At 45.1% G+C, this 26,188-nt stretch overlaps 1 protein-coding gene across 1 annotated transcript in view; it reads right to left on the bottom strand.

The window, feature by feature from the left end:
• Nucleotides 1-12,967: 12,967 nt before the first annotated feature.
• LOC111956409 (SUN domain-containing ossification factor) overlaps nt 12,968-26,188 on the bottom strand; it is a 25,830-nt gene continuing 12,609 nt past the window's right edge. Inside the window, exons 10-23 of the mRNA XM_070436569.1 lie at nt 24,856-24,963; nt 24,432-24,537; nt 23,990-24,010; nt 22,995-23,050; nt 20,606-20,688; nt 19,794-19,859; nt 19,427-19,568; nt 16,657-17,997; nt 16,411-16,498; nt 15,971-16,075; nt 15,568-15,716; nt 14,841-14,932; nt 14,223-14,278; nt 12,968-14,048 (exon numbers count right to left, since the gene is read on the bottom strand). Coding sequence (XP_070292670.1) covers nt 13,626-14,048; nt 14,223-14,278; nt 14,841-14,932; nt 15,568-15,716; nt 15,971-16,075; nt 16,411-16,498; nt 16,657-17,997; nt 19,427-19,568; nt 19,794-19,859; nt 20,606-20,688; nt 22,995-23,050; nt 23,990-24,010; nt 24,432-24,537; nt 24,856-24,963 — 2,836 coding nt within the window. The 3' untranslated portion in view covers nt 12,968-13,625. The remainder of the gene's footprint in view (nt 14,049-14,222; nt 14,279-14,840; nt 14,933-15,567; nt 15,717-15,970; nt 16,076-16,410; nt 16,499-16,656; nt 17,998-19,426; nt 19,569-19,793; nt 19,860-20,605; nt 20,689-22,994; nt 23,051-23,989; nt 24,011-24,431; nt 24,538-24,855; nt 24,964-26,188) is intronic.

Below are 26,188 nucleotides of genomic sequence, written 5' to 3' on the forward strand. Positions count from 1 at the left end.
CCTACCACTTTGCGGATAAGCCGGTGGTGCTCCTAGACGTTTCCACTTCACAATAACACCACTTACAATTAACCGGGGCAGCTCTAGCAGAACAGAAATTTGACAAACTGACTTTTTTGAAAGGTGGCATCCTACTGCCAATGTTTGTCTATGGAGATTGCATGGCTGTGTGCTCGATTTATACGCTGTCAGCAGCGGGTGTGGCTGAAATAGCCGAATCCACTAATTTGAAGGGGTGTCCACATATGTGTGTGTGTGTGTGTGTGTGTGTGTGTGTGTGTGTGTGTGTGTGTGTGTGTGTGTGTGTGTGTGTTTGTGGACGTGTTTAACTATTCTTGTGGGGACCAGAAGTCCCTACAAGAATAGTAAACGAACAAAAAGTTGACCAGCTGGGGACATTTTGTTAGTCCCCACAAGGTCAAATGCTATTTCTAGGGGGTTTAGGGTTAAGGTTAGAATTAGTGTTAGGGTTAGAATTAAGTTAAATAGCAGGGACCCTGCGCATCTTTCTTTTGGTGTTTTTCAGAGTCAGTAGAAAGGCCTCTTAYTGTCCAAAGTTTTCATAACTATGACCTTAATTGCCTACCGTCTGTAAGCTGTTAGTGTTCCACAGGTTCAAGTTCATTAATTGTTTATGGTTCATTGAACAAGCATGGGAAACTGTGTTTAAACCCTTTACAATGAAGATCTGTGAAGTTATTTGGATTTTTACGAATTATCTTTGAAAGACAGAGTCCTGAAAAAGGGACGTTTATTTTTTTGCTGAGTTCATATAGCTTTATGATAACTAAAGGATGTGCAACTTGCCTCTATATAAGGAATACAATGTTGAAATGAGGTTGCTTAGTCACGTGGTTAAAGAGCTTAAATATTTATATATAATTGTGTAAGTGCCCTATAGGAAAACCAAAGGGTGTGCAATGTGTGTCCCTACCCTGTGAACAATAAAGTTGGTTTGAAGTGCCTAGGTCATGTGATCAAGGAGCTATTGAATTTTTATTATTTAAATTATTTAATCATTTTATGAGAAAACCAAAGGGTGTGTAAAGAACAATGGACAGTTGAAATGATCTTGCTAAGTCACTTGGTTGAAGAGTTATTGAAATTGTAGTATTGTGATGCAATTTGCTGATGATCAATAGTTGCATTGACGCTGTGCCAGGCTGCCTACGCCATTGCTGGGTGAAAATAAGACCTGTGCAATGTTGCACACCTTTTTTTCCTTCATAAAGAGCCTAACCTGAGGTATGTAGCTCAAATCGCTGGTGAGCTATTTAAGTCCGAAGGTCTGAATGTCTTGACAATATAGAATCTCAAACCAACTTCACCATGGCGCATCACCCAGGGTTTCCACGGTCTGCCTTGACACATATGTTATCAGGACAGATTAMCTACATTAGCTAGCACAGCAGCCACCGGTAGCAGTGGGAAGAGGCCAGTCGCCCATGCATGGTGCAGCGGGAGGGGCACAGATACTCGTGCATACAGGCCCAAGTGCTACATTTAGCATACAGCCGCTGGAGCGGTTTGATTTTTCTAAACCTCAAGAATGGACCAAATGGATTAGGATGTTTGAGCGCTTTCGTCAGGCAAGTAATCTTCACACTTCTACCAAGGAGAACCAGGTAAACACTCATATACTGTATGGGRGACGAAGCAGATTACGTTTTGAGGGGTCTAAACCTAAACGAACTCAAGCAAAAACAGTATGGACAAATAAGATACATATTTCATGCATTCATTATTGTGAAAAATAATGTGATCTATCAGAGAGCATGCTTTAACATGCGGAGACTGGGGGAAATTAAACAGTGGATTGTTTTCTCACAGCCTTTTATGCCCTAGTAGAGTATTGCAACTATGGACTTTTGCATGATGAACTAATTCAAGACAGGATTGTCGTTGGGTTAGCAGATATGCGTCTATCAGAACGTATGCAGCTAGATAAAGATCTCACGCTAGAGAGAGCCATTGAGATGGCAAGGCAAACTGAAGAAGTGAAAAAGCAGCAGAGTTGCCTGCGAGGTGACACAGTAACAACAAAAAAAGACATGCTCAGTGGATAGAGTTATGCAGAAAGGCAGCCAGGGGAAACAGAAAATCCAGCATGAGAAAGCTAGCCATGAGAATGCTAATGAGAAAAAGCAGTCAATGTCAAAACTGGCAAAAGCCCTATACATCCTAGAGCACAGTGTGCAGCTAATGAAGTAGTGTGTCTGTCCTGTGGGTAAAAGGGACATTGACAACGTGTGTGTGTATGTCATCAAGAGCCGTAAACGAGGTTCAAGAAGAGGATGATAACATTTTCCTAGGATCAATAAAAGCAGGAGGTGACCCATGGCTGATTGACATTCAAGTYATGGACAGAAATGTGAAATTCAAAATAGACACTGGTGCTGATGTGACTGTTATCCCAGACAATGTGTTCAATCAACCAGCAAGCCAGCTCTGCAAAAACCAACAAAACCTCTGCTAGGACCAYGAAGAGTGCCGCTGGACGGGATCAGCGTCACAAGTGTGGTTCTATGAAAGGGAGAAAAGGAGACACTGGAGGATGTGTATGATGTCATCAGAGATCTACACAAAGCTTTACTAGGCGAACCATCTATCACAAAGCTTGAGTTAGTTGCTCGACTCGACAGCATTGATTTACAGACACTGAAAGAAAGCTATCCAAAGCTGTGCAGCGGTCTTGATTCAGTACAACAACCATATACCATCAAGCTGAAACCTGGCGCAGAGGGCTACTCACATCACGACAAATTCCTCTGGCATTGCGGCCAAAAGTTAAGAAAGAGCTAGAGCCCACGGAGGAGCCCACGGACTGGTTGGTTGTCCCAAAGAGGAACGGGGATGTGCGGATATGTGTCGATTTCACCAGTCTCAATGAGTCAGTGTGTAAAGAAAAATACAAACAGACCTTTGGCTCAATAGCCAGGGCGAAGATCTTCAGCAAGCTCAACAGGAACATTGGCTTCTGGCAGATAGCGCTAGCCGTGGAGTCAGTTAAGCAAGCAACCTTCATCACACCTTTAGGACATTACTACTTCAATCTTCTACCTTTTGGTATCGCTTCAGCACCTGAACACTTCCAGAATGTAATGGTGACAGAGGTCACTGAAGGCCTGGAAGGTGTGGTCTGTCATATGGATGATGCAAGACTTCATGCCGCATTGCAAAATATGGAAAAGCCGGCTTAACTCTGAACACGGACAAATGTGACCTGTCAAAGGAGGAAGTGAAGTTCCTTGGCCACATTATATTGGACAAAGGAGTACAGTCCGACCAGACAAAGTCAGAGGCTGTCAAGGAGATGGCGCAGCCATCCAATGTCAGCGAGCTGCAGAGTTTTCTAGGAATGGTGAACCAACTGGGAAAGTTCATCCCTCAGTTTTCAGAAAAGGACACACCTCTCAGAGACTTACTCTCAAAGAAAAACCACTGGTACTGGGGGGCCGACCAAGTCAAAGCCATCAAAGAGCTGAAGGAAGAGCTGACATCCACACCTGTGCTAGCCCTGTACGARCCAAACAAAGAGATCAAGGTCTCAGCCGATGCATCTTCCTATGGACTAGGAGGAGTGCTGCTGCAGAAGAAGGAATGAAGAAGAAYGAATGGAGACCCGTTGCCTACTCTTCCCGGTCTCTCACACCAACCGAGCAGAGATACTAGCTAGCTCAAGTGGAAAAATAACCTCTGGGGCTGACATGGGCATGTGAAAGATTCAGAGACGTTCTCATTGGTCAACACTTTCAGCTGGAAACTGATCACAAACCGCTCCTGAGCCTTCTGTGGAACCAACCCTTGTACACCCTTCCCCCACGAATCCAACTCTTTAGGATGAGACTTTTGAGATACTCCTACACGATTGCTCATGTCCCTGGAAAGAGTCTGTGGACTGCAGACATACTGTCATGTGCACCAGTCAAATCCAAAGCTCCTGCTGCAGAAAAGGAGCACATGGATAGCACAAATATATATGTGGATGCCATCATGGAACAGCTTCCAGCAAGTGTTTCCTACATGGACAACCTGAGAGWACAACTCAAAGCCGACAGTGTGTGCTCAAAAGTCATGACAATGTGTCAGGAAGGATGGTATGAGTTCAGCTAATGCTAAGGACCTCTGAAACTATACTGGGCAGAACGCGCTTTTCTCGCAGTGCACGAAAGTCTTCCGTTGAAAGGAACAAGACTTGTCATTCCATCAGCCTTACGAAAGTATGTCCTCACTAAGCTGCACAAGGGTCATCAAGGTGTGTTCAAGTGCAGAGAACGTGCACAACAGGCTGTGTGGTGGCCTGGACTCAGCCAGTAACTGAACGAAGTTGTGCTTAAAACCTGTTTGGGATAGGGGGCAACATTTTCACGTTCGGATGAAAAGCATGCCCAGAGTAAACTGCCTGCTACTCAGGCCCAGAAGCTAATATATGCAAATTAGTAGTAGATTTGGATAGAAAACACTCTGAAGTTTCTAAAACTGTTTGAATGATGTCTGTGAGTATAACAGAACTCATATGGCAGGCAAAAACCTGAGAAAAATCCAACCAGGAAGTGGGAAATCTGAGGTTTGTAGTTTTTCAAGTCATTGCCTTTTGAATATAGAGTGTCTATGGGTCTGGCAGAATGCCATGAGCTAAGCCAGGCGCGCGGCCCTGAGAGTGAGCTGCGTTCCTTTTTATTTCTAAAAACAAAGGAATTGTCCGGTTGAAACATTATTGAAGATTTATGATAAAAAACATCCTAAAGATTGATTCTATACATCGTTTGACATGTTTCTACGAACTGTAATAGAACGTTTTTGACTTTTCGTCTGGACTTCCGTCTGGACTTGCCCGCGCCTTGTGAATTTCGATTGGTGAACTAAACGCGCTAACAAAAAGGAGGTATTTGGACATAAAGATGAACTTTATCGAACAAAACAAACATTGTGGAACTGGGATTCCTGGGAGATCATCAAAGGTAAGGGAATATTTATAACGCTATTTCTGACTTTTACTGACTCCACAACATGGCGGGTATCTGTATGGCTTGTTTTTGTGGCTTAGCGCTGTACTCAGATTATTGCATGGTGTGCTTTTTCCGTAAAGCTCTTTTGAAATCTGACACAGCGGTTGCATTAGGGAGAAGTATATCTTTAATTCTATGCATAACACTTGTATCTTTTATCAAAGTTTGATGAGTATTTCTGTAAATTGATGTGGCTCTCTGCAAATTCGCCGGATGTTTTCGAGGCACACCATTACTGAACATAACGCGCCAATGTAAACTGAGATTTTTGGATATAAATATGAACTTTATCGAACAAAACATACATGTATTGTGTAACATGAAGTCCTATGAGTGCCATCTGATGAAGATCATCAAAGGTTAGTGATTAATTTTATATCTATTTCTGCTTTTTGTGACTCCTCTCTTTGGCTGGAAAATGGATGTATGTTTCTCTGTGACTTGGCGCTGACCTAACATAATTGAATGGTGTGCTTTCGCTGTAAAGATTTTTTGAAATCGGACACGATGGCTAGATTAACAAGAAGTTAAGCTTTAATTTGGTGTATTGCACTTGTGAATGTATGAAAGTTAAATATTTCCCAAAAATARTRTTGAATTTCGAGCTCTGCCATTTCAGCGGATGTTGGCTAGCGGAACCCCTAGCCTTAAGAAGTTTTAACTGCAGGYCAAGCATCAAAGAGCACACAAACCACACAGAACCATCACAACTTCCTGAGAGACGCTGGCAAAGACTGGGAGCAGACTTGTTCAATCTAAAAAGAACCACCTACCTGCTAGTGGTGGACTATTTCTCAAGGTATGTGAGAATCGCAAACCTGTCACTAACAAAGTATGCAGACGTTGTAGTTAATCTGAAGTCCATCTTCGCCCGCAATGGGGTACCTGAGGTCCTGGTTTCAGCCTACTCTGCTTGCTTTGCTGGCCTATCGATCAACTCCACTCCACAATGGCTTCAGCCCGGCGCAACTGCTGATGGGACTACAGCTTCGTACCACGGTGCCACCCATCACTGCTAGACCCATCACTCCCAAACACAGCTGCTAGATTCCGGTCTCTGCACCCTGAGATGTTGGAGCGCGTTCACTCAAGTCACATTGCAGCTGAGGCCTGTTGCAGGCACACTGTATTGGCCAGGAATGCAGAGTGAAATAAAAGACTATGTCAGTAAATGCACAATCTGCAATGAATACGCCATTGAGCAACAGAGACGATGATGTCCCACGAGCTACCGATGCTGCCCTGGTAGATAGTAAGTCTAGATCTCTTCCAGCACAGTGACAGACTTTCTTCTGGTAGTCGAGCATTACTCAGACTTCTGGGAGATTTACCTCCTCCCCGACCTCTCTGCAGAGACAACGATCAGACGCTGCAAGGCTCAGTTTGCCCGCTATGGCCAGCCAGATAGGGTAATCTCAGATAATGGACCCCAATTCTCCTGCTTTGAGTTCTGGAAATTTGCTGCAGAATGGGGATTCGAGCACATCACCTCATCGCCACGACACCCAAAAGCTAATGGAAAGGCAATCAGCAGTCAAAATCGCAAAGAACCTCTGCAAAAAAGCTCTGCATGAGGGCAAGAATACCTGAAAAGCAGTCCTGCAGTGGCACAATACCCCCAACAGAAGGCCTGAATAGCAGCCKGGCCCAGCGCCTCATWGCACGGCGCTTAAAACCAGCTCTGCCAGTAGCCAACACTCTCCTGGAGCCCTGTMTGGTGACAGACGTGCTGGAGAAGCTTCATCACAGAGGACAGGTGTCCAAGTTCATCTACAACAAATCAGCAAAATACTTACCTGAGTTCAGGGTGGGTGAAACAGTGTTGATYAAGCCACTACCAGGTGACCGGCGGGCCTCTGGAGAATCGGGATCCTATGTACAGAAAGTTGCACCACGCTCCTACTTGGTCGAAGTGAATGGCTCACTGTACTGTCATAACAGGGTTGACCTTCAGGTTGCTGAGCAAGCCCCTACTCAATTCGGGCTTCTACTTCTAAAAATGAACCTTTCCAGAAACAAGTCTCTCACTGTTGCCGCTTGCTATAGACCACCCTCTGCCCCCAGCTGTGCCCTGGACACCATATGTGAATTGATTGCCCCCCATCTATCTTCTGAGCTCGTGCTGCTAGGTGACCTAAACTGGGACATGCTTAACACCKCAGCRATCCTACAATCTATGCTTGATGCCCTCAATCTCACACAAATTATCAATGAACCTACCAGGTACCACCCCAAATCCGTAAACACGGGCACCATCATAGATATCATCCTAACTAACTCGCCCTCCAAATACACCTCTGCTGTTTTCAACCAAGATCTCAGCGATCACTGCCTGCATCTGTAATGGGTCTGCGGTCAAACGACCACCCCTCATCACTGTCAAATGCTCCCTTAAACACTTCACCGAACAGGCCTTTCTAATCGACCTGGCCGGGGTATCCTGGAATGACATTGACCTCATCCCGTCAGTAGAGGATGCCTGGTTATTCTTTAAAAGTGCCTTCCTCACCATCTTAAATAAACAWGCTCCATTCAAAAAATGTAGAACCAGGAWTAGATATAGCCCTTGGTTCACTCCAGACCTGTCTGCCCTTGACCAGCACAAAAACATCCTGTGGCGTTCTGCATTAGCATCGAATAGCCCCCGTGATATGCAACTTTTCAGGGAAGTTAGGAACCAATATACACAGGCAGTTAGGAAAGCTAAGGCTAGCTTTTTCAAACAGACATTTGCATCCTGTAGTATAAACTCAAAAAAGTTCTGGGACACTGTAAAGTCCATGGAGAATAAGAGCACCTCCTCCCAGCTGCCCACTGCACTGAGGCTAGGAAACACTCACTACCAATAAATCCACAATAATTGAGAATTTCAATAAGCATTTTTCTACGGCTGGCCATGCTTTCCACCTGGCTACCCATACCACGGTCAACAGCCCGGCGCTCCCTACAGCAACTTACCTAAACCTCCCCCACTTCTCCTTCACCCAAATCCAGACAGCTGATGTTCTGAAAGAGCTGCAAAATCTAGACCGCTACAAATCAGCCGGGCTAGACAATCTGCACCCTCTCTTTCTAAAATGATCTGCCGAAATTGTTGCAACCCCTATTACTAGCCTGTTCAACCTCTCTTTCGTATCGTCTGAGGTTCCCATAGATTGGAAAGCTGCCGCGGTCATCCCCCTCTTCAAAGAGGGAGACACTCTAGACCCAAACTGCTACAGACCTATATCTATTCTACCCTGCCTTTCTAAGGTCTTTGAAAGCCAAGTTAACAAAGATTACCGACCATTTAGAATCTCACCGTACCTTCTCCGCTATGCAATCTGGTTTCAGAGCTGGTCATGGGTGCACCTCAGCCACGCTCAAGGTCCTAAACGATATCKTAACCGCCATCGATAAGAGACATTACTGTGCAGCCGTATTCATCGACCTGGCTAAGGCTTTCGACTCTGTCAATCACAACATTCTTATTGGCAGACTCAACAGCCTTGGTTTCTCAAATGATTGCCTCGCTTGGTTCACCAATTACTTCTCCAATAGAGTTCAGTATGTCAAATCGGAAGGCCTGTTGTCCGGACCTCTGGCAGTCTCTATGGGGGTGCCACAGGGTTCAATTCTCGGGCCGACTCTCTTCTCTGTATACATCAATGATGTTGCTCTCGCTGCTGGTGATTCTTTGATCCACCTTTATGCAGACGACTCCATTCTGTATACCTCCGGCCCTTCTTTGGACACTGTGTTAACTAACCTCCAGATGAGCTTCAATGAAATACAACTCTCCTTCCGTGGCCTCCAACTGCTCTTAAATGCAAAAAAAACAAAATGCATGCTCTTCAACCGTTCGCTGCCCGCACCTGCCCGCCTGTTCAGCATCACTACTCTGGACGGTTCTGACTTAGAATATGTGGACAACTACAATTACCTAGGCGTCTGGTTAGACTGTAAACTCTCCTTCCAGACTCACATATAACATCTCCAATCCAATATGAAATCTAGAATTGGCTTCCTATTTCGCAACAAAGCATCCTTCACTCATGCTGCCAAACATACCCTCGTAAAACTGACCATCTTACCGATCCTCGACTTCGGCGATGTCATTTACAAAATAGCCTCCAACACTCTACTCAACCAATTGGATGCAGTCTATCACAGTGCCATCCGTTTTGTCACCAAAGCCCCATATACTACCCACCACTGCGACCTGTATGCTCTCGTTGACTGGCCCTCGCTTCATACTCGTCGCCAAACCCACTGGCTCCAGCTGCCAATGACTGGAACGAACTGCAAAAATCTCTGAAGCTGGAGACTCTTACCTCACTCACTAGCTTTAAGCACCAGCTGTCAGAGCAGCTCACAGATCACTGCACCTGTGAATAGCTCATCTGTAAATAACCCATCCAATATACCTCATCCCCATACTGTATTTATTTATTTATCTTGCTTCTTTGCACCCCAGTATCTCTACTTGCACATTCATCTTCTGCACACCATACCATTCCAGTGTTTAATTGCTATACTGTAATTACTTCGCCACCATGGCCTATTTATTGCTTTACCTCTCTTATCCTACCTCATTTGCACATGCTGTTTATAGATTTCTTTACTGTATTATTGATTGTATGTTTGTTTATTCCATGTGTAACTCTGTGTTGTTGTATGTGTCGAACTGCTTTGCTTTATCTTGGCCAGGTCYCAGTTGCAAATGAGAACTTGTTCTCAACTAGCCTACCTGGTTAAATAAAGGTGACATAAAAAATAAATAGGGGTCACGTGACAAAGAACAGAACCCCAGCAAGTCATGTGGGGCCTGAGGCACTGGGCGAAGAGCCAGGGGATCACGTCGCCCATCAATAGTCCCCTCAGATAGTCAGGTGACACACCTCTGCATGAACCCGCAGTCCTCACAGACAAGCCCTCTGTCTTTTCACGCTGCAGTCAGCTGTCCCAGCCACATAAAATACTTCATCTGTAGGTTTCCTATTTGGGATTGTTGATAGACCCAAGATTTTTTAAATAAAAAAATGGGTAAAAGTGAAGAGATTATCAATGTGCTGTTTATTTTATAGCTGCAAAAAAATCTAAAGTATATTATTACTAGGTTTGTTTTGTTAGTGAATTGACAGCTCCTGTCCTATTTTATAAAAGGGAAGATGTTATGGGTGCAAAATGGCACGTTGATGCCATCTGTTGGTAAATGTTAATTACTGCAACACAGTAATTAAGAGTGCGCTTGATATACCCAGATGTATTGCAATGTACTGAACAAGACTGGTTACTTCCAGCAATAACTTGGTCCTGTCATTTAACATCCAAACACTCTTTCCTTCTGATACTGCCCAAACTGTAGCAATACATGCTCAACATTCTCTGTTTTCTGGCAATAATCACACTTTGCCAGTGACTGGAACGAACTGCAAAAATCACTGAAGCTGGAGACTCATATCTCCCTCACTAGCTTTAAGCACCAGCTGTCAGAGCAGCTCACAGATCACTGCACCTGTACATAGCCCATCTGTAAATAGCCCATCCAACTACCTCATCCTAATACTGTATTTATTTATCTTGCTCCTTTTCCCCCTAGTATCTCTACTTGCACATTCATCTTCTGCACATCTGTCCCTTCCTGCTGTCCTCCCCGACTTTCCTCTGTACTTTAAATAYATGCCTGCCCTTTGTATCTCTGCAACATCACTGTCCATATCAGGCATTTTACCTCTGCCTTGCTCATTGAAACTCCAACATCCCCACTACTAAGTGCATGTTTAGCCAGTACATCAACTGCCTCCAACCCCACATGGGCTGGGACCCAAGTAAATCGTATCTGTATACCCATCTGTCTAATCCTGCCATGGGTTTGTAGCACCTCATTACGGTCTTATCTCCTACGTGAGCTAAAGGACTGGAGACTCATCAACACTGCACATGAATCAGAGCAAATAACTACTCTGTCTGACTTGACTTCCTCCACCCACTGCAAGGCTAACAGTATGGCCATCAACTCCGAGGTATATACAGCCAGATGATCTGTAATACGTTCCCTGACTCCTGTCCTTGGATCTTTTGAACCATCTGTGTAAATGGCCACAACATCCTGATATTCTCTTAAAACAAATCAAATCAACTCGGGCCTCATTCAAGAGCTCCGACCTGAAGATCACCGACGTCATGATTTGACCTCGTATTTTTCGGAGTTGTTTTGAACGCGGCATGTGTTTACGCCTATGGAGTATGGGAATGGGACTTATACTGAAAAAAATATATAAACACAACATGCAACAATTTCACTGAGTTACAAGTTCATAAAAGGAAATCAGTTAATTTAAATAAATTAGGCCCTAATCTATGGATTTCAAATGACTGGGCAGAGGCACATCAATGGGTGGGAACCTGGGCCAGCCAATSAGAATGAGTTTTTCCCCACAAAAGGGKTTTATTACAGACAGAAATACTCCTCAGTMTCATCAGCTGTCTGGTCTCCAGACCAGGATGTCCTGGGCTGGCGTGGTTACAAATTCTCTAAAACAACGTTGAAAGTGGCTTATGGTAGCGAAATTAACATTCAATTCAGCTTTGGTGGGCATTCCTGCAGTCAACATATCAATTGCACGCTCCCTCAAAACTTGAGACATCTGTGGCAGTGTTGTGACAAAACTGCACATTTTAGTGGCCTTTTATTGTCCCCAGCACAAGGTGCACCTGTGTAATGATCATGCTCTTTAATCAGCTTGTTGATATGCCACACCTGTCAGGTGGATGGATTATCTTGACAACGGATACATACTCACTAACAGGGATGTAAACACATTTTACACATTAAATAAACTTTTTGTGCATATGGAAAAATTCTGGGATCTTTTATTTCAGCTCATGAAACATGGCACCAACACTTTACATGGTGCATTTATATTTTTATTCAATTAAGGTGCAACCTGTCCATCCAGCCACTAATGTCTGAGCTCTTCATTTTTGGGAAAACGATGGTCKCATTTTTACTGTGGCATGCAGGTACTACACACTGAAATGTTACCGGCGTGTTGGCTGAAGAAAACCCAGCTGCAGTCAAGTTCTTTTGCACAGTACTAGACTAGCTAGCTCTGTAAACAACACCTGTGACCCTAGGCTTCTTGTCAGCCAAAGATGGTGGATAAATGAAGATGGTTCACTCAGGCTGCTTACAATTGTTTTTTTGTTTTTTTATAAATCCAGTTTGCTTAACAGGGTGGTTCACCCCTAGACCCCAATGCAATAGGAGCTGGGTCTGGCCTGCTTAGTTCATTCACTGTAARGTAACCCCAAAAAATGAGGGAGTGGGCCGTCTCGCTTCCTRTTCCGTCTCTGTCACCCAGATTAGAATGTCACTTCTGGGTCACAGCACTTTGGGGAAATGTCTAAATAAAAGTCCCCAACGTAATAGTAGAAAAGTCTCAACCTGCKTTTATTCATGATATGATAAATATATTAACGATTTATATTTAAGTGACATTTGCATGACATTTCAGGTGTCCAACCATGGTACAATCTACTCACTAGTCCATAAATTACAAAACAAGTTTTAACAAAAGGCTAGGTCATAGCAGGTGTTGCTGGACTTTTACTGTGGTCAAATAGCTTAGATAGATGTATCCCTAATATAATAAAATGTTTTCAACTTCAGAAAATGAGAACCAATCTTGAAACAGGAAGAACCTGCGGTTTCTATGACCTGAGCATGGTTAGACCAGCAACTCACTGTTAAAAGCAAATTCTAACTTAGATTTTCCTCATGGAATTGTATTCCTTTAGCCATACATTGACATTGGCTATTATTTGTAGTTTTGATTGTTACATTGTGCACCTTTAAAGGAGAAGTTAGTTAAAAAAATTTTTACCAAATCTGTATTTTGAATGTAAATGGGATGTTATAGAAGTGCCCAGASATTCTTTTTGCGATTTCACTTGTTTTTGATAAACTTACCCCAACCAGAGATAGACTTCCTCCTGCTCATTCTGCAGTGCCAGGGTGTGGATAAAGCAAAACAAAAGCTCTAAAATCACCCAAATACATCCTTTTAGAAATGGCAACACTCTCACTATAGTGATGCAGGTCTTTAGATGTTGTACACATTACATTTTGTCACTCCAAACTTTATTGGCAACATTATATTTCATATTGTGCAGCTCGAGCCATACTTCTCCGTGTAGCCCATAATACTTTTCTGGGTGCGCATGCTCGGACTGCACGGAAAATAAGCACAGATGGATAGGGGAAACTGCTTGAGTCGCACAAAATGAAATATAACATTGCAGATAAAGTTTCTAAAATGACATATTTAGGTGATTTTTTGAGCTTTTGTTAATGTTTTATTCTAGAACATGCCATTTACATCCAAAATACAGATTTGGTATAAAAAAAAAGTTTACTTATCTTTTAAGGTTGCCATTATTAACCTCATAACAAAAGGTTTGCCAGAGAACATGGACAGAACATAACATGCTGGTTAGGAGGTGGAAGGAGAGGAATTGTCTCTTGTGTCCTAGCTTAAAGCCTCCTATGTATACAGAGATAACAACAACCCTCCTTTCAGAGGATGAGTGTTCCAGAGTCTGAAGGAGGAGCAGTCTGTGTCAGACAGGACCTCAGAGCGCCATCACTCCCAGCCTCCCTGCAGCTAGCTCTTTTTCCCCCCCGATGAGGTCCTGCAGGGTGAGGATGGTGGGTGTAGCTTCGCTCCCGTCTCTCCGCAGGGCCTGCAGGAGATCCACGCGCCCAGGCTTGAACGCCCGCGTCTCTGCCCTGCTCCTGGGCGGGGGTAGGCCATCACAGAGGRGCGTGCAGGAGGCAGCAGCGAGGCCGCAGAAGGAGGGCACGTCTGACTGGGAGGAGCCCTCGGAGCTGCCCTCAGACGGGGGGTCCCTGAAGGCAGGGTGGCTGAGATGCCCCGTGCGGGGTAGAGGGTCCATGGTGCCACGGCCATCATATATGGGTGCTCGGTTAGCAAGCAAAGGAGCACAGAAAGCAGTGCACTTCAGGGTCTCCACGGTCTTCATCTTACTGCGTTTCTTCAGCAGAGAAGTGTTGGGGACAGAGGGTGGAAGGGTTGAGGAGAGAGATTTTATTTGTTGAGGTTGGTGATGAGGAGAGATCATGTTCCTGATACAGTTATACATGATACAGTTTATATGTGAGAGAGTGTTTAGAATTTCCTTGAGGTAGCGACACTGTTCCATCCATACCTTTTTATTAGCTGGTGGGAAATTAATTGGTTCAACAGTTTGCAGTGACTCTGCACCTGCAAGCACAAGAAGGTGAAAATAGTAAGCAAATTATATTTAAAAAACTGATTGTGAAACAATATTATAAAATCAGCCAAACAGCAACCACAAACCTTGCTCTCGGGAAGCCAAGGCATTCTGCCTTATCCCAAGGGTTCTCAGCTATAAACACCGCTTACTGGTAAACTACAATCCCAACACACAGGTGTTCGAGCATGCTAGATAGCTAATGAGCACAGGGGGTCGCCTCTGTCTTCCGTAAACAAGCGATGTAACATGGAAATATGGCTGTGTGGAACCCTAACATACTTTCTTTTAATAAGGAACGCATCTTTCATATCAGTGAGAAATGGTGTTTCCAAAATCGTACCGCAAGCAATACGTGTTATGGGTTAAAGACCGCGTGTCAGGGCTCTTAACAAAACTCCCCCGGCCAGAAGATACCTTCATGAATAGACAGCCACTAAGGTAGATAGTGTCTATGAATGGGCTACCACAAACTTAAACCTTAGAATGAGGAATCAGAAGGAAGTACACACTCCTCCACACACACATACAGACAGTCATAATTAAACTTGCCTTCAGTGGTAGGTAACTGAAAGGAATCAGAGTGCAGGAGAGGATATGAGGCTCGTCTCTTCAAGCTCATGTCTTCATATTCAGAGAAACGCCTGAAGGGAGGAGACAGGATGAATTAGACTCAGACTTAAAGTAACTGTCCAGTGAAAATCTCACTTTTAAAAGTTCATATTGTTAACTCATACCCAAATAATGTTGTTGACTCATCCTATACTCGTATGTGGCAAAAGCATAAATTGGAGGGGAAAAAAACACTTCAGAAACCCCACCTCAAACATGTATCTCAAACAGACCGTTTAAAAAATGCTTGATATTTCCTCAGAGGATGTTGCACTGGCCAATCAGAGGTCTACTCGCGTGAATATCTTTAATGACCGGTATATGCCCATACCATTCCAACACAGAAAAGCTGCTTTTTAACATACTTAATAAAAAAACATTTGGAAGAAAAACAATTTCACTCATATTGTAATTAATTATAGGTCATATTTCATAGAAACACTGGACAGTTACTTTAAACACAGCATCCTGATGACACTTCATGTATGTCAACAATAATGTGCAGGTGAGTGTGTGGTGTCCCTTGGATGAGATGTGGTAACACCAATTGAAGGGTACCTATGTAAGGACTTCATAACACATTCGTAACCCATTCATAAGCAGTACATAATCACAACCCCTGGTGTTCCCCCTAGTGGGACATAACAGAGGATATGAGTGTAGATACCTCTCTGGGGAGCAGTAGCTGTAGGTTATAGGAGGGTCTGTGGAGGGAGGCTGCATGGCAGTCATGCGACATTGCTGGACACACAGCAGCAGGCCCAAGATCAAACACAACACCAGGCACAGCAGGAGGTAACTCTGCCTGTCTGAAACCTACAACAGAGACAGGGCCAAGTTAGCACACTGCAGCCATGTGCTGTGATTGGTAAGGGTGTAAAATAAATATATAATACATGTTACTGCTGCATTCCAGGGTTGGGTTCAATTCCATGTCAATTCAGGTGGCAAAKTTCCTTGTTGAAAAGCAATGAGGAGTAGGTCTTTAGTTTACTTACCACTGACTGAATTGAAATGTATTGACCCCAAACCTGCTGTATTCAATAGGGTAGAAATGATGTAGTATCTACCTGGCTCTGCAGCTGGCTGACTCTGACAGACAGGTTGAGCACCAGCTGTGTGAGGMCCTCCAGCTGGCCCTGCAACGAATGGATGGACTCTGTCTGTCTCTGGTCCTATAGGGACAAAGGAAACTTTTGAGCTGACCTATCACAAACACTCTCACAAGCCATATTCCCATACATTGCAAATGATACCCTCCCTGCAATTGTGAGTGACTAGATGACCAAATCTGTCATTCTGCCCCTGAACAAGGCAATTAACCCACTGTTCCTGGGCCATCATTGTAAATAWGAATTTGTTGTTAACTGACTTGCCTAGTTAAATAAAGGTTCAAAAAATAAATAATTTAAAGGCCAAAACTGTGCGATATCCGCCTGAGACTCCATCTTAAGATAGGCTACGTAGTATGTAACGRTCAGACAAACACACTGTAGGTCCCCCTCCGCACCTGCTCCTCTGCCATCCTGGATGTGTTCTGCAGTTTGATGATGGTTTGGTTGAAAGCCCTCTGCATCTCTTCCATCTGCCTTCGGTACCTTCAACAAAACACACAGAAGTATCAGGATCACCATCTAAACCTTCAATTGACTAACTCTAGTTCCAATATGTCTGACATCTGACAGTTAATAAAACCAGCAGGATGGTGCTCAATGCTCAGCCAATGGCCATCCATGAATCCCTGAGGCCCCCGTACCTCTGGCTGAGTTGCTCRAGGTAGCGTCCGCTCAGCGACATGTTCATCTCCAGGGCCTTGATGCGGTTGTTGAGCCTCATGAACACAGACTCCTTCTGGCTGGTGGAGCCGTGCATCGGGTTCCCGTTCCCCTGCTCCGTGGCGTTGTGGCGCTCTGCATAGAAGTCTAAAGGGGAAGGAGAGGGGGGCTGGAAYGAGGTGGGGCGAGGCAGCTGCTGCCCATTACCATTGGGCGACGGGGTGAAGAGGTCCTCCAAAAGCTCCGCCTCCCCCTTGGTTTCAGTGGCCACGGCCTGGCCCTGGCCGTGCGAGGGAGGCTCCGTCATGACCACGACGGGGACAGAGTTCTGCTCCTCAGGAGTAGTGTTGCCGCCGCCGGCACCCGCTGGTTTAGGTGGGGATCCCGGAGGCTGCTGCTGCTCTGTGGGGGTGGAGGTAGTGAGGAGGGGTGGGGGGAGTGGATCAGCCACATGTGGTTGGTGGATGACCGGGATGTTGTCTTGTTCTACAGGCTGGACTTCCGGACAGGGCCWCTCTACAGGGGTTCCCCAGCTCTGCTCCACTGGGCCACTGGAGCTGGCGACAGTGGGAGGCTGCCTGATCTCCTCCTGCTGCACCTCCTGGCTTTTCTCTGCCCCAGTGATGGGGTGCTTCTGCCCAGGCAGGTCTTTGGATGAGGTGTGGAGTGGAGGCTCCACGGCAGGTGTGGGCCTGGCGGCAGAGCTGGAGGTGTCGGTGGAGCTGGGTCTGGGCAGGGTGGAGGTCTGGCTGGGCTCTAGGTGGGGCAGCTCCATACTGGGCTCTACCTCTCCCACTGCCTCAACCCATGGAAGGTGTAGTGGGATGTCAGTGGGCCTGGCTTCTCTCTCCCCATGGGCAGAGCTGGGCTCTCTCTCCTGTTCCCCCTGAGTGTGTGGCTGCTGGGGTGTCTGAGTGYGCGTGGAGGAGATGGGCAGCTGCTGTGACGGGGTGGTGGGGGTGACTGGAGCTGGAGTAGCCTCTGGTTTCCTCTCCTGGCTGGTATAGTTCCTCTGAAAGGAACACTGGTGAACGAGGTACTCCTGGAGGGAGGCTGAGCAGGAGCAAGAAGAGGAGGAAGATAGGCCACAGTAGTCAAGGCTTTCTTGCTGTCGATGGCCAGGGCAACGGTGCTCCTCTCTCTCCCTCCCATCCTCCTCCTCCTCCTCCAGCATGGTGACTATAGACTGGACCTCCTCCTTCTCCTCTATAGGAGAGACTACCTGCTCCTCTTCAGTTACATGCTCTGGTTTGGGTTCCTCTGTGGTAGTGACATCAATGTCCTCTAGTACTTCAGGCTGCTCCACCTCTGCAGCGTCAGGCCTGAGAACAAAGACAGAAACAGGGAGAGAAAGAGACAGAAACAGGAAGAGARAAAGACTGGGACGTAAGCAATTACAGCTACAAAATACCAATAATGCACATCCAAGCACGGTAACCTGCAGGCCCTGACAGAAATGTGATTCATTATAAAAGGAATCACAAACTATCACATTTAGCTGACTTCTAATATACTCTGGTAAAAACCATTGCCGTCAGACTTTAAAAAATAAACACTTCAGCAGTTTAAATGACAAAATGTCTGCCAATATTGTAGATCTATATCAAGTGAAAGACTAAGTGAAAAAAAATGACTGGTAGGCTGGTACTTACACTGGGCTGAGGGTGGTAGTGGTGTCAGGGTCAGATGATGTAACGACAGTCAGGTTCACTGTCTGGCTAGAGAAGTTCCCTTCACCTGGTCCTCCCCCCAGCACGTTGACTTTAATGTTGTTCACCATGTTCAGAATGACGTCTGGAACAAGACAGCCCATGAGTGAATACTTATACCAGTCATTGAATCCCTCCCCACATAGACGTCACAAAGGGTTTACAGACTCAGGTATGACAGATCWAATTTTTTCAATACTAAGAGGGGTGGGAACCCTGTGAGTCTCAAAGACACTTATACGCAGGATGAAACCATAGTTGTGTGACTGGTGTAATGGGATATTTATTTGGCTGTATGTGTGTAACTCACRCTTGGCTGATCCTATGAGGTCATTTGAAGCCTTGTCCTCTGCAGGAACGTATCCAGGAGGATAATCTGAAGGTCACACACACACAGGAAAGATAACATCACACTCACCAGGAACAACATCCAAACAGTTCAAAGGTGAGAGGTACAAATTACATTAACCTGTGATGGGTTGGGATTCCTAAACTTTAAATATTGTTAATCATCAGTTCTACTAGAGACATGAGGGGTGCCATAGACTAGGGTTTACACCAGAAGTGAATGGTTGTCTGTAGGAGGAATGGTTATGCTGGATGTAGTTAAGCTGATAAGGATGGAGAGATGTGGATTAGTGAGGAAGGGGGTCGAGGTCAGGTCACGTTAAGGGAGAAGGAACAGTTTATTGCCCACGTCATTTAATTTCCTGCCTAGCATAGAGATGTAATGTTTAGAGACGAGGAATTGGGGTATANGAGATAAAGACTGGGACGTAAGCAATTACAGCTACAAAATACCAATAATGCACATCCAAGCACGGTAACCTGCAGGCCCTGACAGAAATGTGATTCATTATAAAAGGAATCACAAACTATCACATTTAGCTGACTTCTAATATACTCTGGTAAAAACCATTGCCGTCAGACTTTAAAAAATAAACACTTCAGCAGTTTAAATGACAAAATGTCTGCCAATATTGTAGATCTATATCAAGTGAAAGACTAAGTGAAAAAAAATGACTGGTAGGCTGGTACTTACACTGGGCTGAGGGTGGTAGTGGTGTCAGGGTCAGATGATGTAACGACAGTCAGGTTCACTGTCTGGCTAGAGAAGTTCCCTTCACCTGGTCCTCCCCCCAGCACGTTGACTTTAATGTTGTTCACCATGTTCAGAATGACGTCTGGAACAAGACAGCCCATGAGTGAATACTTATACCAGTCATTGAATCCCTCCCCACATAGACGTCACAAAGGGTTTACAGACTCAGGTATGACAGATCAAATTTTTTCAATACTAAGAGGGGTGGGAACCCTGTGAGTCTCAAAGACACTTATACGCAGGATGAAACCATAGTTGTGTGACTGGTGTAATGGGATATTTATTTGGCTGTATGTGTGTAACTCACRCTTGGCTGATCCTATGAGGTCATTTGAAGCCTTGTCCTCTGCAGGAACGTATCCAGGAGGATAATCTGAAGGTCACACACACACAGGAAAGATAACATCACACTCACCAGGAACAACATCCAAACAGTTCAAAGGTGAGAGGTACAAATTACATTAACCTGTGATGGGTTGGGATTCCTAAACTTTAAATATTGTTAATCATCAGTTCTACTAGAGACATGAGGGGTGCCATAGACTAGGGTTTACACCAGAAGTGAATGGTTGTCTGTAGGAGGAATGGTTATGCTGGATGTAGTTAAGCTGATAAGGATGGAGAGATGTGGATTAGTGAGGAAGGGGGTCGAGGTCAGGTCACGTTAAGGGAGAAGGAACAGTTTATTGCCCACGTCATTTAATTTCCTGCCTAGCATAGAGATGTAATGTTTAGAGACGAGGAATTGGGGTATATATACTACCACTGGTGGAAATATGTCTTTGTCTGTTCAGCTGTTCCATCCTTTGGGCGAATAAACTTGGTTAGAGCTTTCATAGTGTCCGTCAATTTCTTACTCTGATATTTGGAACCTAACACCTGTATAATAGTACTTCAGGACTTTGACATATTACATCTAGTCTCCTAGATGTTGAAAGTGTTGCTGTGTACTTGTAACATGTTAATGTACATTGATGAATGCGTCATATCTGAATGTGTCATATGCATTCACTGTCTGATATGTATGACCAGAGACATTTTATTTATGTTTATGACCGTGATGGTTGAGAAAATATTGACAAGTATTTCAGATAGTGCAGAAGAATAGGAGGCTCTCACCGAGGTGGTCATCCTGGTCGTCTGGTCTGTCCAGGGGGTCAGCGATCTCCTCATACTCCTCCACCATACTCGTTCCAAAAACCCTTCAACAGAAAGGAAGACGTGTTATACTGTCTAGCAGTCACCTGAGGGCAGACAAAGATACACCAGGAGCCCAGTAATAACATAACAAATGATAGCTAAGATATCCTAAAATAAAAAGTGTAAACTCCTTAAATGTTTAAACGAACATCAAACTGAGAGTTAGCAAATACTACAAATGTATTGTGTGTTTAAGTCCCACAAGAATACAATGAGCCCCGTATGGTCCCTAGTGGTGGGCTTTAGTACATTAAGTTCCAGCTGTCTATTTGTTTTACCACTATTAATGCCTCTGTAGGAGAAAAAGCATGTTAAGCGAGTGGCTAGCTGTACTTTTTGAAGACAAAATGTCCTGCAAACTCTGACCGCCAGAGCTGCCTCCCAGTGCCCCTGACACAAGGCAGCTTAGAGAGAGAGAGAGATCAGTTCAACAGTACAACACTAGCAGCTCCAGATGCAAGACTGGTGATGGGCGACATGGGGTAAACTTATCAGGGGAAAGGAAAAGTTGTCAAACTGAATGTATTCAACTGAAATGTGTCTTCTGCATTTAACCCAACCCCTCTGAACCACCTTAATAAATCGACATCCACATCTTCGYCGCCCGGGGAACAGTGGGTTAAGTGCCTTGCTCAGGGGCAGAACGACAGAATTTTACCTTGTCAGCTCGGGGATTTGATCCAGCAACCTTCTGGTTACTGGCCCAAAGCACTAACCACAAGGCTACCTGCCGCCTCACACTCATACACTATTATATATTCAGACCCTTCACTTTTCCCAATTTGTTATGTTACAGCCTTATTCAAAAATGGATTATAGTTTTTCCCCTCATCGACACATAATACCCCATAATGACAAAAAACACTTTTTTACATTTTAGCTAAATCTATTTTWAAAAATTCTATCACATTTACATAAGCATTCAGATCCCTTTCTCAGTACTTTGTTGTAGCACCTCTGGCAGTGATTACAGCCTCGAGTCTTCTTGGGTATGACGCTACAAGCTTGGTACACCTGTATTTGGGGAGTTTCTCCAATTCTTCTGTGCAAATCCTCTCAAGCTCTGTCAGGTTGGAAYGGGAACGTCACAGCACAGCTATTTTCAGGTCTCTCCAGAGATGTTCGATCGGGTTCAAGTCCGGGACCTGGCTGGACCACTCAAGGACATTCAGAGACTTGTCCCGAAGCCACTCCTGCATTGTCTTGGCTGTGTGCTTAGGGTCGTTGTTCTGTTGGAAAGTGAACCTTCACCCCAGTCTGAGGTCCTGAGCGCTCTGGAACAGGTTTTCATCAAGGTTCTCTCTGTACTTTGCTCCGTTCATCTTTCCCTCGATCCTGACTAGTATCCCAGTCCCTGCTGCTGAAAAACATCCCCACAGCATGATGCTGCCACCACCATGCTTCACCGTAGGGATGGTGCCAMGTTTCCTCTACAGAGTTCAATCTTCTTAGCTTCTTCAGACCAGAAAATCTTGTTTCTCATGGTCTGAGAGTCTTTAGGTGCCTTTTGGCAAACTCCAAGTGGGCTGTCATGTGCTTTTTATTGAGGAGCGGCTTCCGTCTGTCCACTCTACCATAAAGGCCTGATTGGTGGAGTGCTGCAGAGATGGTTGTCCTTCTGGAAGGTTCTCCCATCTCTCCAGAGGAACTCTGGAACTCTGTCAGAGTGACCATTGGGTTCTTGGTCACCTCTCTGACCAAGGACCTTCTGCCCCGATTGATCAGTTTGGCCGGGCGGCCAAACTTCTTCCATTTGAGAATGATGGAGGCCACTGTGTTCTTGAGGTCTTCAATGCTGCAGAAATGTTTTGGTACCCTTCCCCAGATGTGCCGAAACACAATCCTGTCTCGGAGCTCTACGGACAAATACTTCAACCTCATAGACAGGTGTGTGCCTTTCCAAATCATGTCCAGTCAATTGAATTTACCACAGCTGGACTTCAATCAAGTGGTAGAAACATCTCAAGGATGATCAATGGAAACAGAATGCACCTGAGCTCAATTTCGAGTCTCATAGCAAAGTGTCTGAATACTTATGTAAACAAGGTATTTCTGTTCTAAAAACCTGTTTTCACTTTGTCATTATGGGGTATTGTGTTCTGTATTCTTTTTTTTTATCCATTTCAGAATAAGGCTGTAACGTAACAAAATGTGGAAAAAGTGGAGGGGTCTGAATACTTTCCGAATTGGCAAATATGACAAATACCTGTTGATTCAGTAAATTGATGTATCTTTATCTTATCTGGGGGGGGTTTCTCAATGACTGTAAAAATTCCATTAACTCAATGTTTTTCCATTCATTGCCTACCTTATGAGACTGAGGGGGCAGAAGTGTTCAGATCCATGGTGAGAGACCAGCTCCACCTGCGATGAAACACACACGTCATTTACATCCAGGAGACAGGCATCAGTGCATGGTGGGACTGTTCTACACTGTCAGTGATAATAATCATGTTGCAATATGAACACTTGGCAATGCTATGATTTGGCCAGCGGTTAAATTGTTAGTGAAATCATGGGACAAATAGTCAAATTCAAGTTAGTTGTTGTTAACATTGATGATTGTCTGGCTGGTCAGCGACAAGCTATTACAGATATATAGAACACTTTGAAGCTGTGATGAACCGCCTTGCCCTACACACTTAAAGAGAGACTGAATGCAACGATTCCAAATGTGTTTCTCTGTTGTTCATTAATAAAAGTCAAGATTTCAGTCAAGGGAATATGGTTTGATGTGGCAGTTAGATGTTTGTCCCCCATGAGACACCATAGCAGCAAAGTCAATATACCTTCCTCAAATTAGTCTGAATGAATCTAAGATTAAAAAGGCAAGTGAGCATTGTCYAACTCAAAACCCAACCCTCAAGTAAGTCATGACGAACTCACTTACAAAATACAGTTATAGACGAGACAGACTTAATGAACAAAAGTAATCCTATTTACACTTTGTAGTCAACTTTGATACTAAAYTAAATGTTTCTGACTCATATCGATGCCACATAGGCGGTTTTCTATCAGAGAAGTTGCCCTTTAAAGAATGGGCTACTCCACAGTCAACATCTCTACTGTCAAAATGACATGTTATTTGACTGACATGATTAGATGAATTATAATGATTACAGAGATATGTTCAGTGGCTTTATCTAGATAGAAGGAGTATTTGCTACCTGGCCTAGTGAATGCTGGTGCTGATCAGTTAGCAAGATTCTCCTACTGTTAGCATTGTAACACCAAAGCCCTTCCCTCCAACCCCCTACATGCTCCTCCACAGACCAACCACCTCTAAGAGAGAAATAGGCTAACCTTTATGTACTTGGTGAACATCTGAAGCAGGAGAAACAAAGGAAGAGAAACAAGTAATTACAAGAAGCATACATGCATTTAAATAGGACCAATGGATGAATGCTGGCCCCTGCTCCACTCTTCAGAGAAGAGGTACAGAAGCATCAGTTTAAAGACGAGAAAGGCTCAAATGTTTTGTACAGTTGTAAAACATTACTCTAGAATGAGAGGACCAGCACAAACACACAAACAGCCCAGAGCGGGATTTGAGTTTGACCCACTTGTGAAGGAAAGGGCCATAACAGAGTAAAGAGGGGGCTACTGTAGTCTTGATTTTATTTGTAATTAATCAAGTAGTTCCATTGAAGTCAGAATACCTCTTTCSCAAGAGAGACCTGGATGACTAGAATGGGAGTAAAGGAGGGGGTAGATAACAGAAGGTGCAGGAGAATGCCATACACACCTTGACATATTTGGCGTACAGATGCTCGTCCAGAGGGAAACTCTGAACAGTGCGCTCCTCCCGAGCATGAAAAGTGCCCAGCTTCACCCACTTGTTGGTCGGGTACCTGAGGGAGCATCATCCAACAACACTCAACATCATTCAACCTATTGATCAATCCTTATTAGTGCAGTAGTACTGACTATTTTAGTAACATGTATGATGTTCAGCATCAAATGACAGTTTGAAAGATATCAAATCAAGATATCCCCATTGTGGTTGTGTTCATAAAGCACCAAAAAGAAGAAAACTGACTGAAACAGGGAGAGACTATATGAACTTGTCCAATAACAGCACATTTTCATTTCAGTTTTTAAATGGTTTAAAACATTTTTCTATGCGTGCCTTAATGAACATGCCCCAGGTCTATGGCTAAAAATCTAACCTGTCACTGATGGAGACCAGGAAGTCTTTGGGTGTGGAGGAGAAGAGCTCAAAGTTAGCAATGTCCAACTGCTTCACCTGGATGGGATCGCACAGCTCGATGATGAACCTGAGAGAGAGAAAAGGGGCGAGAGAGAGAGAGAGGCGAGATAGAGAGAGAGAGAGCCGAGAAGGGGCGAGAGAGAGAGAGAAGGGCGAGACGAGAGAGAGAAGAGAAGGGAGGCGGAGAGAGAGAGAGAGAGAGAGGGCGAGCGAGAGAGAGAGAGAGAGAAGGGGCGAGAGAGAGAGAGAGAAGGGGCGAGAAGAGAAGAGAGAGAGAGAGAGAGAGGGGGCGAGAGAGAGAGAGAAGGGGGCGAGAGGAGAGAGGAGAGAGGAGAGAAGGGGCGAGAGAGAGAGAGAGAGAGAGAGAGAAGGGGGAGAGAGAGAGAGAGGAGAAGAGAGAGGGGCGAGAGAGGAGAAGGGAGCGAGAGAGAGAAGGGGCGAGAGAGAGAGAGGGGCGGAGAGAGAGAGAAGAGAGGGGCGAGAGGAGAGAAGGGGCGAGAGAGAGAGAAGGGCGAGAGAGAGAAAGAGAGAAGGGGCGAGAGAGAGTAAAGGGGCGAGCGAAGGAGAGAGAGAGGAGAAGGGAGGCAGAAGAGAGAGAGAGAAGGGGCGAGAGAGAGAGAGAGGAGAAGGGGCGAGAGAGAGAAGAGAGAAGGGGCGAGAGAGAGAGAGGAAGGGGGGCGAGAGAGAGAGCGAGAAGGGGGCGAGAGAGGAGAGAGAGAGGAGGGGCGAGAGAGAGAGAGAGAAGGGCGAGGAGAGAGAGAGAGAGAAGGGGCGAGAGAGAGAGAGAAGGGGGCGAGAGAGAGAGAGGGGCGAGAGAGAGAGAGAGAAGGGGCGAGAGAGAGAGAGGGAGAGAGAGAGAGGGGCGAGAGAGAGAGAGAGAAGGGGCGAGAGAGCGAGAAGAGAGAAGGGGCGAGAGAGAGAGAGAGAGAAAGGGGCGAGAGAGAGAGAGAGAGAAAGGGAGAGAGACGAGAGAGAGAGAGAAAGGGGCGAGAGAGAGAGAGAGAGAGGGCAGAGAGAGAGAGAAGGCCGAATGGAAAGGGAGGAAGCAGAGAGACAGGGGTCGCGAGAGAGAGAGATGCAGACGAGAGGGATCGAGAGGAGGAATCAGGCGGCGAGAACGAGGGAGGGACTGACCGGGAACGGCGCCGCTCAGAGCTATGAGTGTCAGAGAGAAGGGTCTAACTGACGCCAGTCGAATTGTAACTGGTCGCTCGAACGAGACGTCTGCGACGCCTCGCCGGCGTCTCGCCGCCGGCGGTCAGTACAGACCGGCCAGCTCTTGCTTCCCTCAA

Source organism: Salvelinus sp. IW2-2015, linkage group LG32 (assembly GCF_002910315.2).
Source record: "Salvelinus sp. IW2-2015 linkage group LG32, ASM291031v2, whole genome shotgun sequence".
NCBI lineage: Eukaryota > Metazoa > Chordata > Actinopteri > Salmoniformes > Salmonidae > Salvelinus > Salvelinus sp. IW2-2015.